This window comes from Lepisma saccharinum, chromosome 2, assembly GCF_977018435.1.
Source record: "Lepisma saccharinum chromosome 2, izLepSacc3.1, whole genome shotgun sequence".
In the NCBI taxonomy this organism is placed as follows: Eukaryota; Metazoa; Arthropoda; class Insecta; order Zygentoma; family Lepismatidae; genus Lepisma; species Lepisma saccharinum.
The window spans coordinates 166,343,166-166,359,356 of record NC_139230.1 but is presented as its reverse complement, the minus strand read 5'-3'; the positions used below and the strand labels follow the sequence as shown (position 1 = coordinate 166,359,356).

At 35.9% G+C, this 16,191-nt stretch overlaps 2 protein-coding genes across 3 annotated transcripts in view; both read left to right on the top strand.

Annotated features, from left to right (window-relative positions):
* Window positions 1–12,697, top strand: part of LOC145980541 (uncharacterized) — a 134,473-nt gene extending 121,776 nt beyond the window's left edge. For both annotated transcript variants that reach the window (XM_083113570.1, XM_083113562.1), the window contains exons 12-13: window positions 4,841–4,892; window positions 12,558–12,697. The gene's annotated coding sequence lies outside the window, so the exon portion shown is untranslated. The remainder of the gene's footprint in view (window positions 1–4,840; window positions 4,893–12,557) is intronic.
* LOC145983747 (histone-lysine N-methyltransferase SETMAR-like) lies at window positions 5,522–6,283 on the top strand. The gene has a single exon (XM_083116797.1). It carries the CDS (start codon window positions 5,522–5,524, stop codon window positions 6,281–6,283), a length of 762 nt encoding a protein of 253 aa, XP_082972923.1.
* Window positions 12,698–16,191: the final 3,494 nt, after the last annotated feature.

Here is a 16,191-nt window from a genome sequence, read left to right as displayed (position 1 = left end):
AGAGGAAGGTAAATGATGACAAGCAACAGCTTTTTCATCAACGGAATTCTTCTGTCCTTTCTTCAGTAATTGACTGTGGTTTTGATGTCTGTGGACATGCTCCACTGGGAACATCATATCATCAGTAAATATAACATTTTGGAGACCATCACGAGTAACCAACTGAAGCAAACCAAGTGCTTTTTCCAACTGCATTTTGTTTCATTTCATCGGTGAGGAACTGAATGTGATCAACTTTCTAGTCGAAAAAATTAAACAAGGAATTTAAAAAAAACATTGAACAGAAAATTAAAATAAAACACGTAATTAACACAAGGAAGAGAGCTCAAGAGAAGTCTCTGAACTATTTCAGCACCCTGTATGTCACAAAATCTGCATGTATGTCTGCAACGTTTCCACCCCTTTTTGTAGAGGAATAAAATACTGTCTAAAATGCAACTTTGGACCATTCATGTTTAACTCATGACACAAGAACATAGTTTCGGCTTCACCCAACTGAACATCACTTACTGATGCAATCAAATGTCTGCTTTTCAGTGCCACCAATATTTCATTTCTCTTTTCTACTGTTTGTTTCCACAGATGGGTGCTTACATATGGCCATGTCAAAAACACTTAGAGAACTTCCCAGATAACCCAGTATATTTTAGCAAGAGTATTTTTGTATTCATTTCACATGGAGAAACCAATTAGATCAATAATAGTATCTGTATTTGGTTTGACCCAAGTTTTTTAATATTTTATCTATGAATATTTCATATGTTATTTCTGTTGTTTCAACATGTACTATATGTCAAGAAAGAAAATGCTTGGTTGATGGTGGCGTTGCAAGCAAAACTTCTAATATGACAAATTTTAAGGTCAAATGTGTGACTGAATACACCATTTCCACTTCAAGTTTTTTTGAAACTAAGGTATTCATTTCTCTGGGAGTTGGGTCCCAATAATGTATTCCATGAGGATTTCCATGTGTGGCAGAAGGTAAAAAGATGTAGCGGGTCTGGAATAACAGCTACATCTGAAAGAAAATAAACAAGAAGAAATACATGTTGTCAGAGGTAAAACAATTCAAAACTTACATGTTTAGTAAATAAATACCTACCAATGGAAGCTGTAGGTGAGTAGTTAGTGTTTCGGCTTCACATTCTGAAGGATGCATGTTGAAGTGCGGTTACAGAATTTTATTTTTTAGTTGCCTATGAGGCACCAACATGTGTGTCTGTTCAAATCCACATTTAGATAGTGATTTCTTTTTTAAATCTGTAACCACAGATTCTCGAATACATGGGATGTGAGAAGTGCATACCACATGCATTTTTAATCCATGATTTCACCTGTGAATTTTGAAAGGCACCTTACATTTTTCCTTCTTAACAAAGTCTTTTTATACTTGTGGACCAAGCATAGAGCTGTCTGATCATACCTATTTTCACTGGGACTAGAAATGACAAGGCTCTATATTTTAAACTAAAGATGATTTCAAATTTGTTGACAGATTTGCATTGTCACCTACAAATACATGTAATTTAATCTGTATCTAATGAGATATTTTTCTGGAATCCTACAATACGAATGAGTCTGACGTTTATACTTTTACACAGCAAATGGATACAAATGTAAATTGAGACGATATTTATTGGCCCAAAAATGATGTGCTAAAGGTAGTTTTCAGAACATTATTTTCACTATTTGTATATAATAATAATAACCCATACAGTCCTCGAAGGCCTTGGCCTATCCCCTAACTTCCAGTCTCCCTCCCACAATCCTACCTAGAGGTGTGGAGATCTTCAACCGGTAATGGGGTGATGTGGGGTCAGCACGTTGAACCCTCAGCCATTATAGAAGCTATCAGAGACCAGGTTACGCTACTCACTCATAGCTCCCCAATTTCCTCACAGTGGTGAGTGTCCACCGTTCCTGTGCACAGGTTGAGAACCCAGGCAGACTCGAACCCATGCATTCTGACAGTCGGATTCTTATATATAGCTACATATTTTACAACAGAATTATAACATTAAGATCTGGACTAATTCGGTCAACTCATATAACCTAATATGTTTGTAGCTACTACATTTTTCATTTTAAAAATTGAAATCTATACAGTGCAAATTCTATTCATAACTCAATGTTTTTTTTTTAAATAACCGCTCGAATTTTTGATGTGGTTGCTAAGAATTTCCACATTAATGTTCCACTGGTTCATGATCTTGCGTGATACGCAAAGCAAGAACTGTATGTCTCGTTCACATGCCTTTCCACATTTTGTAAGAAGTTTAATACCAAGTAGTTACTTTCAAGACCATTACATTTTTATTAAAAATAACAGTTGTGCCGATATGTGTAATTAATTCTATCCTAGGTATACACTAGTTGACACTGCACTGTAAAAAAATATTGTACCTTTGATGAGCTGAGAACTCAGGACCATTGGTATGTTGGGAAGTTGTCATGCCAACTTGACCACAATATAATGTTCATAAAGATTTTATTTGCTCACTTAGGCTTCTACAAAGAAAAAAAATATATACCACTTTATATGTTGTTCAACAAAAAATGTAAGTTTAGATATTAAAGGGAAGTGTAGGCAAGTAGGTATCATGCACAGTAAATCCAGTTTTGCCCAGGATAGAATTCACACATGGGAAGTTAGTTCCTTGATCGCTCTGCAATAGGATGTCACCCAAAGGCTCATGGAAGTGTGGTCTTCTCTGGGTCAACGTGTAGCCTCCATGATATGACTATATGACGTCACACATTGGTTCAATCATGTGGTTCACGAAACCTCCATGCAATGGAGAGAAGAGTAATTTTGTAAGCAAGGGATGTGGTTGTTGGGAGGTGGGGAGCGGGTGATGGAGGTGATGATGCTCTTACAGTTTTTAAGAAACATTTGTATGTAGATATTTAATGATTAGTGCAGTGATACAAAGTCTATATCTTCTTTGGTCACTGCATACATACAATGCCTAAATCTACATAATTTTTCAAGCAACATAAATAATTTATTTTTTTAATAGAAACTAAAGAAATATAAATGGAAAACTGCAAGAGACATGACTTTATGAAATGACAGCTTGCCACGAGGCTACTAACAATTAGGTGGTAGAGCAACCCTAGGCCGAACCTCGCTCAGTAAGAAATAAAAAGACTGTTCTATTCTATTCTAATTCCAACATTAACGTTTGCGTCTGTTTAGGGATTTAGAGACAAGATTTAATAGCATAGCTACATCAGTAAACCCATGAAGCACAAGCAATTAATATAGTTACATCAATTCTATGTAAACACTAGATTTAAATAACAAACTATTTACAATTTTTTATTATTACATTTATTTTATTCATCTCATTTTATGGTTTCAACTTTATTAAAGTAGTTTTGTATTGAGCAGTTTCAAAACTGTTTGCAATTTCTATTAAAAATAAATACATTTGTCATCAAATGTGCCATAAAAATTTTTGCAGGCTTGCATTAGTTGCCATTCTATCCTTTAAAAAACAGTGCTATAGGGGAGGATCGAACTGGGGACCCTTCGTGTGGTGAGCAGGTATCATAGTGACTGGACCCCACTGTCCTCCTTGTTTTATCGCTTATGTGCTCCTACCCATGGGTTGAAACCATATTGCACTATTCTATCTGCTATTCATAGAAAGTATTTCAAAGAGTATATTACAATTAAATTAGTTTTTCTCGAAACTACAAAACAGGATGTTTTCTTGTTAACTCCACATATAGTAAACGAGGAAATTAATTTAGAATTCAGTCACAGATAGGATGGCCCATGTCATGTATGATTCAACAGTCTACCTATCAAGACGCGATCTGAGTTTGCGAAGTTCTACGATTGGCAAGCTTCATGATATCTGTCTGAGCCCATAATTCACACAGTCAACATGAAGGTTTTCTTAGCAGTATGACATCATCCTTGGTTGTTTGCAGCAGGGTGCCCAGGAATTTGTAATGGTGGTATGTGCAATGGCATAGCAAGGAGTGGGTGACCAGCCGGGACCTCTCGTCTCATGGGGTTGATTCAAAAAATGTATTAAATAGAAGTGAGGGGGAAAACGATGGAAAAGGCTAACCCTGAAGATTTTGTATCGATTCACATTGAGAGTTCAAATTTAAAGAAAGGATGGGGGCCTCATTCTAATCTTGCCCAGGGTCTTGCAATATGTTGCTACACCACTGTGTTTATGGGTTGGCATGGCTTCTATTTTTTATAAACGATCAACTTCTTTTTTACCTCACAGTTGGGCCACAAAGGGTTAAGATTTTCACCAATATATCTCTGTCCACCCTGCCTCCTGTAAGAAGTAATTTAGTATTGGAGAAACTACGTGAAAAGCACATCCTACATAGCATCGACGAGGAATTAGATTTATCATATTTTGCTTCTTATAAATATCGACAATACACCAATTCTACTTAATAAAAAAATCGGCTCTAAAAGAGATTCGAACCTGTGATTTTCAGACAACTTTATCACTCCAACAAACTAACTTGAAATTTTGTCTTAGAGTCGTCAGTAATTTTGCAAACTTGGTTAATGTACCTGTAACCAAACACTAGTTTAATTTTACAAGCTGGAATAGACTTGATGCCTGCAACTCAGAACTAGATTTCTGTGGCAATGTGTTCTTTCCCGTCTACTCTAATGTGACAAATCTCATGTATTGTAAATGCGAAGTGTCATTGTTACATGTTGCAAATAATTTATCGTACCATCATTAGTTCCAGATTTGGCAGCAACCAAGCATTTACTATCTGGACATGTAGTACTCTACATAACAAATTACTTATTCATACTCCTCACAAGTTAATCCTCTCTTCCTTACAGATGATGTAGAGTTCTTGGGTATGTTCCCAACATCAAGGAAAAGGACTTAAATGTAAGTAATGATGTACAAAGTGTTGAAATTTTGATTGTTTTAAAACTGTAGATAGTTCATTTAGTTGTGTATTTTTTCATATTAAACACATGCTTATTGCTTGCTACTCACATTTTGTTGTAAAGTTTTGCCAGATTCTGCTCAGTTATACGAGGGTCATTCAATAAATAAGTTTCCCTGTGCCATAAAATTTGTTACAAAAATAATTGAGTAACACTATGCACATGGTTGATGAGCCCTATCTGTCACCTTCAAGGAACAATAGGCATTTTTCCCACAGACATGAAGGTGCATGCGCAGAGGGAAAGGAAACAACGGAACATCGTGAAATGCCAGGCTCATGCCATTAGAGAGGAGGGCAGCATGGCAGGTGCACGTATATTGGACAACTGATGTCAGGAAGCATGCCGTGATTTGGTACGAATGTGCAAATGGCTTGACAGCCACAGGAAGCAGGTTGCTGTGTACGGTGACACTGTAATGTCTGTGCAGATGGCAGGAGGTGCAACATGTTCACCGAAGGCAGAGTAAGGATTTTTGATGAAGTTTGATCCAGTCATCTCTCAACTGGCTCCACTAATGAGAACATCGCGAAAGTGGATCCACTGATCCGGGGAAACAGAATAATCATGGTTCGTGAGGTGGCCAACATGTTGAACATTTCCCTTGGGATCGCTCACAGTATCATCTATGAGGACTTGCAGTACTGCAAAGTTTGTGCATGTTGGGTTCCTCGACAACTCACCTCTGAACATCTTCAGATGAGAATGGGCTGTAACCTTGATGCTCTAATGCAATGGCAGGAAGAAGGAAATGCCTTCATCATGCATCACTTCACTCCTGAATTCAAGAGAACATTGTTGGAGTGGAAGCATCCGAGTTCTTCCCTGCAAAAGAAATTCAAGGCGACTCTATTGGCAGGGAAAGTGCTTGTGACCATCTTCTGGGATGCAAGGGGTATTCTGCTTATTGATTTTCTGAGAAAAGGAGGCACGATTACTACTGCCCGGTATTATCAAACCTTGGAGTGGCTGAAATCGGTAATTCAACACAAGCACCCTGGCCTACACTCAGTTGGTGTCATCCTGCTCGATGACGATGCCCACCCCCACTCAGCCACTCAAACACAGGCCAAGATTGCACAATTGGGGTGGGAACGGCTACAGCATCCACCTTACAGCCCTGATTTAGCACCTAGCGATTACCATCCTTTCCCACACATGAAGAATGAGTTGCAGGGTCAGCATTTTCAAACTGATGTGGAAGTCCAGGCTACAATAAGAGAAGTGTTCCAAGGCGTGAGCCCAGACTCTTTTGCACAGTGCTTTGATAAGCTGGTGCAGCATTGGGACAAATGCCTGAATGTGCAAAGCGATTATGTTGAAAAGTAGTACAGGTATGTACTTATCTAGACATGTAGAGTTTGTATGTATATAGTACCAAATAAAAATATTACAACATAGGGAAACTTATTTATTGAGCGACCCTCGTACATCTCATATCTCTCTACTCCCCATATCAAAAATATTGTGAGCCCTCTATTTACATGCTTGTACAATTGTAGTTCATTGGGCTCAGTATTTTTGATGCGGACAGTCTAGTATTTTTGTTTCATGTCAAATGCAGTATTGGAGGAGCTACAATGAATGCAGTAGCAATAAAATGGCTCTGAATTTAGTTGAAGGGCTAGTGGTAAAACCATGGGTTAATAATCTGTTTGAGGCATGAAAAACTTCTTTTCATGCAAGTTTAACATTAACATTGTAGCACTTACCGGATTTCTTAACTCCTTTACTAGCACTGTTAGTTATTGGGTAGGATGCCCACAATGTAAAACATCCTTCTTATCTTTTTGTTTCCAATGAGAAAATGGGGTTTCTAACAAAATACACACTAAATAATGTGCAGGATTCATATTTCTCTCAAAACTGCATGAAAGGAAACTATGCAGGTAACAATATGCACTCAGTTGAACTCCTCAAAGGCAAGGTTAAAGAGATTCCTTTCTCTCACCCAAGCTCTTCAGCCGCAAAAAGGCTAAACCTCGAGGCCAAGTAATGACATCATGGCTACCACTGTAACACTCCTGGCTCATTCCACGTCAGATAGACCAGGGCTTCCGATCATGGTTATTTCCTTTTTGATGAAATTTGGGATGAAGGTTCAATCATGTCTGGAAGGCTTGTATTTCAAATATTAGGTTCCTCCAAGAAATAGTTCTAGAGTTATGGCCTGTGGAAGAAGGTGCAACAGAAAACGTGATCCAAATATGAGAAATGAGCCTCAGAGCTAACTTCAGGACTCAATAACTTTGGAACTATTGATCACAGCCTAGTGATATTTACACACCAAAAAAACCTCTCACAAATGAACATATGTATTGCATCAAAATATCATCAGCTTGTTTACGTTAGCAAATAAAATACCCCAAAATATGCCTTAAAAAGCCTTACGTGACAAAAAATGCATATTTTGCCTTACGTGACAAAAAATGCATATTTTGTGTGCCTGCTGTTACAACTGTAATCCAACCAGGAAGGTGGCATTATTTTTTCTAGTAACCCTGATGTGAGTTTAGTATGCACACATGTCGTCTCCATATATATCACCCAATCCATATTATATGTGGTTGAATATGCAAGAAATTAAAAAATCACTGGAAAATGGTGGAGCACAAAAGGGACAATAGATATCCAAGCCAAGTTGCATACACTACATAATTAGACCTTTCTCTAATGTGTGTCAAAATTTCAACTTTTTATTGCAAGGCCCTAGTGCACAGTAAAGGTAGACCTTAAATGCCCAGCACGTTTTCAGTGGGAAGTTTAAAATTGAGCAAGGTTTTAAATGAAGCTTTATATCTCCGTAACTATGAAGGCCATAGTTGCAAATTATAGCTTGTTTCTTTCAGTATAGTCTCATCATTGAAAAGATCCAATTTGCACTAACCAAGTAGAAGAAGAAGAAGACGAAAGTTAATAATCTTATTTTTTCTTTACAAAATTTCTATTTCGTTGGGCCCCCACATAGGCAACGCCAGGACATGAGGGTTCAAAACAGTTCCTGCATATTGCCTTAAAATGTATTTCATTCTTGTAGCAAGAATTGTACTGATGACACTTTGGTAGAAAAATATTTTCTAATATAAAAGCCATGCTTTTTAACGGGAAATTCAAAATTCCAAAAATTGTTATCTCGGAAACTATGAATCCTAGAGTTAAAACTTATATATGGTTTTCTTTCATACACACTAGACAATACGCCCATGGTCGAATAAACTTAATTTCCATTTATCAAGTAGAAGAAGAAGACGAAAGTTAAATAAAACTATATTTTTACGAAATTTAAATTTCATCAGGCCCCAAATAGGCAATGCCGGAACATTATGGTTTAAAATGGAACCTGCATATTGCCGGATATATGTTTCATTCTCGTGGCAAGAATTGTGGACTTGCTTCTGATACTTTCTGAGAAAAAATATAATTTTTAATTAAAAAGCACATGTATTGGGGCAAATTGCACCCACTCCCCCCCCCCCTCCCCAAAATATATTCAGAATCAAATTGAACTTTACTAAATACTAATAGAATGCTTAAAGCTCTTTGTGTAGCACTCAAGACATGTATCTCTTAAAATTGACATTAACAGGGTGAATTGACTATCATAGGACACCCTTTCATTTCAGAAAAGGAATGGCACTTTACATTTTGTTAATTGAATCTAACTCTGTATTATTTTACTGTCTTTTTACTTATTCATGTAATAATAATAATAATACAATACTAATTAATTTACATATTTAATTAATATTTTAATTTAAATTAATTATTCTACTTAAATAATTATTATTATTGTCGAGACACTTTGTAGGACCCCCCACCGAAATACATTTCTAGATACATGCTTCCCTGGGATGTATTGGTGGTTATATTGAAAATATCGGTGCGTTCTTTGAATATTGCAGTATCTGTGTCCCCTGTGTGGGTTTCATGCTAAGAATCTGATTTTTTTTTTTTATATATAAAGGATCATGACACTGAAAATTATGTGTCAGTCCTAGTTTGTTTTAAGCCTGCTTTGTGCACAGATAGGCTAATCAGGATTAGACTTACTGTTTATAGTGTAATCCAAACCACTCTGGACCTCCACCAAGTGTCAAACCTGGAGTCCCTTGATTATAAGGTTGTGCACTCTGTGTAGTAGTTTCAAAAATGTCAAAAACATATCCAAAATATGGAAATACAATCGTTTCTGTGACTAATTTAAACTGCAAGTTCGATGATAAAATGTGGCAACAGTGAACACTAAAATTATCAACATTTTAGAAGATTTAGTCCTTTTATCCAGAGCACCCACTTCCATTTCAAATATAACATTAAACTACCAGAACGTGCTTAGTGAAAAGTAATAATCCGTGAATGTATGCAGGAAGGGTTGTGGTATAAAATTGAAGAATTTTAATTATTCTTCAATTTTCAATTGTTTAACATAATTATAATTATTATTTAATTATTATGTACACACAGAGGAATTCTGGTAGCTTTGTAATGAGTTAATATTCCCCAAACAATAATCAAAGCTCACAAGTTAGCTAAGCTGGAAAAAAATATATTTGTAAGCCATTAATTAAAAATTGTAGCCCACATCAAAATGCATCAAAAATTATGTGAAATTAAGAGACTTAACAAAATGTGGTTCATCTTGTTTTCTTTCCTGTTTAAAGTTTAATGTTATCCTCCCCCTCTCCATGCAATTCTAAAGGGAGCCACCAAATTGAACCTCTTGACTCTCCCCCAAGAGTTGTGGTACTGAAACTTTGAGATTTTGGTTTTTGTGTAGATATTAGATTGGTTCAGATTTTCTTAATTTCTATGTACATAATAAATAGTCAAAATCCTTAAATTTATGATCATGTTTGATATGATTCAATTAAATTATCATTAACAATATTGAATATGTAACTTAATTAATTAACTTTCATATTATTTGAATTAATCATACTATATCATTTTGTTGGAGATGAAAATTGTTATTTAAATATAAAATCAGTTATTTTTATTAGTATATTATATTGTAGGAAAATATAACTTGCATTTTAGGATTAGTTTCTGTGTAATATGCCCAGTATTTTGTTATAAACAGGATTGTTTATTCTAGTTATTAGTGTATTTTTTTGTATAATTGTGTGTGTGATTTAACATAGTCAGCTGTAGAAATCAGGTGTATGTATAATATATACATATTCGTTTATTATGTGGGGTGTAAAGGGTGATCTTTCCTCATGGTACACCCAATTGTCAACCTCACTTCCACATTGTACACCCTCACTGCATTTTGCAGACTAATGAGGCTCTGGCTTCTGAACCTATGGCCAGTAAATCGTCTGTGGGACTGTGTGTGTGTTGTCCTGTGTTTTGTTCTTATATGTACTGAGTGCTCCTTTACAACCTCAGCTTTTAACAAAAGTAAGAATATTTTAGTCTGTTAGGGGTGTGCGCTGTGTGCCATCGCACATGGCCTCGCGCTTTCGAGATATTTAATATTATTGTCTCTTTTATTGGTTCATTTCTCGTTAAAAAATTGTCACATTATAATAGATAAAAGAAAATAAAAGAAGCCTACATTAGCAATACAGCTTCATTTGCAATCAACATACACACTGTAGAAAAAGAAACCGAAATATAAAATGGGGACAGAGAGCCTACTGTGAATAGAAAATTTCAGCACTGACACAGTTAAGTTTCTTGTTTGTGGTCCCAATCTTCTACCGATTCCCTGTAATAAGCTCGATTGTTTGATAGAGGTATCATTGTTTACTTGCATTGAAACAGAGGTATCATTGTTTTCTTGCATTGAAACCAAGAGCCCAGGCCCCAAATTTGAGGATGGGGAATTTTCAATGTAGGTAAATTGAGAACAGATGTCAAGAAGAGAATAGACCATAGCAGGGAATCTTGTCCCGGTTGGCATATTGCCTTTTGTGTGAAATGGATCCGCAGATAAGTAGAAGATTTGAAAATACTTTTATTTCCACTTCCTTGAAACCCAGAGAAGGGACAGATTTCACAGATTTTACCACTATGCCAATGAACCAAAAAAGGCTAATCTCAGAGTGGTATTTGAAATTCGAATGAGGGTGAATTTCCCCCTCTGGTTTTTCGATCCCCCTGTGGTTAAAGTAGACCTAATTTCTGCCTGTTTTGGGAGAAAGTAGAGGTCTAAAAACCTTGCCCTGGTTACTAATGTTAATGCTCTAGGGGAGCAGATGTATGTCCTAATATTTACGTACGATTGTGTCCCAATGCTTCTGGAGCAGTCAACTGAAATTCCTCACATTGGAAAAAATTCAAGTAGCAGAATGGGCTCTCCCTCACCAGATAATTGACATAAACTTAATGTGGCATCAAAATTTGACTTCGACTATGGGATTGACCAGGGTGCACAGAATGGGGGCTGATAATGGCACGGGGCACATCATCAAAATAGCTTGTTTCAATAGATAGATTATATTATATTGGCTGTGAGTCCAGATGCCAGAGCCTCACTAGTCTGCCAAATGCAGTCCAGGATGCATTAATTAATTAAGCAAGTCTAATTCTCTTGTTAAATACAGCTTCAGTTTTCATCTTAGTTGTACTTTTGGTACGGGTTTTTCAATAAATTAATAAATATTAATTGCTAATTTCCAACTTTACTTAAGTAGGGGTCAAATAAATAAATTCAAGAAAACATCAATAATTTTGGATTTGTTGTTTTGGTAAACACATTGTAGTTACAAAGGTTTCAAACTCGGTGTTTTTTTATTTTTTATTTTTTATTTGTGATCTTCCTTCATCTGCTATCTTTTAGGGAGATTTCATACAAGCAAGCAACACTTGTGTGTGTGCTCAGTTCACACGATGCCATCATCAGGTGATGATACCAATATAATTGCACTAATCAGTTTATTAGGTCACCAGAAGAAAATGTAGGAAAAGATATTGTAAAATTTGTGCAAGTTATTTAAGCTCAGGATAGGCATGAGGAAATGAAGAAATCATTTGCACTGACCTCAAACTGTTTTTGCTAGACTTTTTGCTTTCCATTCGAACCTAGATAGAGCCAAGACCCAAAGTTCATGAGAGCGTGGCCTCCCGGTAAATTATTATTTTTTTTTTATTTACAAAAAAAAGTCCTGGATCCTGATAATTTTTCTTGTAAATACCGTTCCAGCATTTAAAATTTTATGCATGGATTAACATGTACCCTTGAACTAATGGCACAATCATGAAGAGTAATAGTTCAATTATGCCTTATTGATAAATATAACTACAAGGATGGCATAACGGTAAAGTTGTAGCATTGTAATCAATTGATCCTGGGTTTAATACCGGGAGGCACATAGTAGTGTGAATCCCACTTTATACTCTAGGTCCAGTTTTGATTAGTCTATTTGTGCATAAAGTGGACTTTAAAAAAACTCACAAGTCAAATATGAAATGAAGATTATGCAAGCACTTTCAGCAGAACAGCAGTATAATTGATACTGACAATTGAGATTAGTAAGTGGTGGTGTGTGCTTTTTGCCTGCTTTGGGTGAGGTTTTAAGTGGTGTAGTAGCTGTAGAATATTTATTGTGGAACACTCATTGAAAGATCATTAAACTTGCTATTTATTTCTTTTTAGGGCTACAGGAATATACTTTCCAGCAAGTGCAATTAATTAGTATTATACGTCAGTAGATGTTAGTGCATTATTGCATCAGTTTTTGCTCAATGTTAGTGCATTATTGCATCAGTTTTTGCTCAATGTTAGTGCATTATTGCATCAGTTTTTGCTCAATGTTAGTGCATTATTGCATCAGTTTTTGCTCAATGTTAGTGCATTATTGCATCAGTTTTTGCTCAATGTTAGTGCATTATTGCATCAGTTTTTGCTCAATGTTAGTGCATTATTGCATCAGTTTTTGCTCAGAGTTGGAGATTTCTAAAAAAACTCAAAGTTGGAGTTTTCTAAAAAATTTAATTGACTCAGTGATATTTTTTGTGCTTTAATTGTTTTATCTTTATTGTGTTTAATTTTTCACGTTTAATGTCATTGACTGTGAAGTTTTGTTAGAACATGTGTTCAAGTTCTTTCTGAAGAAGCAAGCAGAAAGTTGCTCAATTGTCATGTTTTTATTAATTATTTGTATTGTAATAACTTCATACTTTCCAGCAAGTGCAATTAATTAGTATTATACGTCAGTAGATGTTAGTGCATTATTGCATCAGTTTTTGCTCAATGTTAGTGCATTATTGCATCAGTTTTTGCTCAGAGTTGGAGATTTCTAAAAAAACTCAAAGTTGGAGTTTTCTAAAAAATTTAATTGACTCAGTGATATTTTTTGTGCTTTAATTGTTTTATCTTTATTGTGTTTAGTTTTTCACGTTTAATGTCATTAACTGTGAAGTTTTGTTAGAACATGTGTTCAAGTTCTTTCTGAAGAAGCAAGCAGAAAGTTGCTCAATTGTCATGTTTTTATTAATTATTTGTATTGTAATAACTTCATTGGGGAAATGTCAGAGTACGCTTAATTTGTAATAATTAATATTTTATGAGAGAGAAAAATGTTATATTATACTTGTATACGAAGTGTATGCAAACTTTTTAAAGTAAAATAATATTTTTCAAGATAAGTTATTTTTTAATTGTATCATATAATATTTAATTCCTTATTTACTCCAATACCCCATCAACATTTCCAAAACTGCAGTGTTGCAGGACATGAATGTATGGTATCAGGGTGGTGACAGACCTGGAAAACTGGGAAAAGTCAGGGAATTTGAGGTGTCAAAAAAAAGTCAGGGAAATTTCAGGGAATTTTGTCTTGACTGACCTTTTTTTAAAAAAAATATATCGTTATGGAACTCTGCATGGGAACAAGAAATCTTGTTGCTAAGTTTCGGCCTCAACTTTTAGGCCCCTTTTATGCACAACACAACCACGGTGCCAGAAACCAGTGTTGGCAGGAGAAAAGAGAGAGAGATAAATGTGTTAAGCCTCTAAATATTATGTGGAAAATGCATTGAATTATCATTTTTTTCTTGTCCGTATGGGAGTAGTAAGGATAGAGAACTGTCAACAGATGGAGGGGATGGGAGCAGGTGGCACTGTCCGATAGTTGTCGGACATTGTAGTAAGGCATTTTGTTGGACAAACTGAAGGAACATGGAAACAAATAGATTCCATTGATACATACATTTTTTGTCGAATATCTCCACTCGACAAAGTATCTTACTACAATATGTTACAGAAATTGCATGCATGGCACTCTTATGGGATTGATTTTTGTTGGATGTCTTCGGACTGCAACATCCAACAAATATCGCATGCATAAACAAGAGCTTTAAGCTGCAAATATGGCACTGGAATTTTATTACTCTTCTGGCTCACTTCACCTTATTTAATGTAGCAGTGCTTACGTAGGTTTTCTTTCATCATCCTGACGTATTACTGGTTTCATACAAGTTAACATATGTTTACAATGACATTGCACTATTCTTAGATATCACAAAAAAGTGAATCATAAATCTGCATTGGTGAACATGGCAAGTGAATGCTCCCAACCTCAAATTTACTGCAACACTAGTATTGCAATGAAGTTAACGCTACTCTCTGTCCTGTCTGTTTAAACTCGTGAGAGATGGTCTTTAATAGGGCTCGGATAATTATGCATTTTGCATATTGCATATGCAAATGCATATTTTAGGATTTTTTTTACTAAAATGCATATTTCATATGCAGGTGCATATTTGTATGAAAATAAGTTGATGTTATGCATATTTTTGTATCCACAACCAGGCACGTATCCAGAGGGGGGCTTAGGGGGCTCGAGGCCCCCCCCCCCTGGCGGAAGTTTTAGGTTTACACTAGATGAAATGAGGTTTTTGGTTTCTTGTGGTGTGAAATAAAATAATGTGACAATAATTTAAGGAGAGTAATAATTATCGAGGCAAGACGGAGAATGTTCCGTAACCCTGTTATTGATAATACCACGTATCCCAGATGGGGCACATGGGACTCGACCCTCTCCCCAGCAAATTTTTCAGTTTACGTTAGATAAAATTAGGTTTTTGGCTTCTTAAATAATGTGAAAATAATGTAAGGAGAGAAATAATTATAAAGGCAAGACGGAGCACGTTTTATACCCCTGTTATTGTTAATAGCATGTATCCAAGGTGGGGATGAGGTTGCTCGAGCCCCCCCCCCCCCCCTCTCAGGAAATTTTTCAATTTCCACTAGATAAAATTAGATTTTTGGCGTCTTGAATAATGTGAAGATAATAAATGTATAAATCTGAGATAAATAATTATCGAGACAAGACGGAGAGTGTTCTATAATCGTATTATTGTCAATAGCACGTATCCAAGATGGAAATCAGGGGCTCGAGCCCCCTTCAGCAATTTTTTCTATTTACACTATAAAAAATTAGGATTTTTGGCTTCCTGAATAATGTGATGATAATTTAGGAGAAATAATTATCAAGACAAGACGGAGAATGTTCTATAACCCTGTTATTGTTAATAGCATGTATCCAAGCTGGGGTTGAAATGGCTCGAGCCCCCCCCCCCCCCCCAGGATTTTTTTTATTTTACACTAGATAAAATTAGGTTTTTTGCTTTTTGAATAATGTGACGATGATTTAAGGAGATAGACAATTATCGAGGCAAGACGGAGAATGTTATATAACCCTGTTGTTGATAATATTGCACGTACACTTTTCTTGCGCTTTCGGTGTTGTCGCAGCGCACTTGAACACTATGTAGACTTGTCAGCATTTGGAAGCTGCACAACAAAAGTAGCGCCACAAGTAGGGCGACTCATTGTAATTTCAAATCTCTGGAAGGATACGTTCTTGAATGAGAGAAGGAGTCAACTACTGGCGATATTAACGAATCGTTTTATCTGCGGAACGTTCTAGAATATAATGAGGATATAAATACGCGGATTCAATTTTTCGGTTGATATGTACAAAGAATCGGTTAATGAGATTTCAGAGGTAAGTGTGACAATTCATACAGTTGATTGGTGATCAGATCAGTCAGCGTCCTCTGATTGCTTTATAAGATATAGTGATTCGAAAATGAAGACATTGACGACAGCAGAACTTCCCTTGGAGTGGTTTATTAAAACAGAAATAAACTGCATAGTTCAACTGAAAGTCAAAGTTTTGAGTGATGATTTAGTTTTGCCAGAACTAAATTTCGTATATGCATTCCGAGAATTTCATGGTGTAAAAAAATACTTTTGTTTAAGCCTACTGGGTTCGAAACACATT

Bases quoted from the DNA above. Each gene is read 5' to 3' on its own strand.
- LOC145983747 (XM_083116797.1), top strand. From the start codon at position 5,522: ATGGTTCGTGAGGTGGCCAACATGTTGAACATTTCCCTTGGGATCGCT.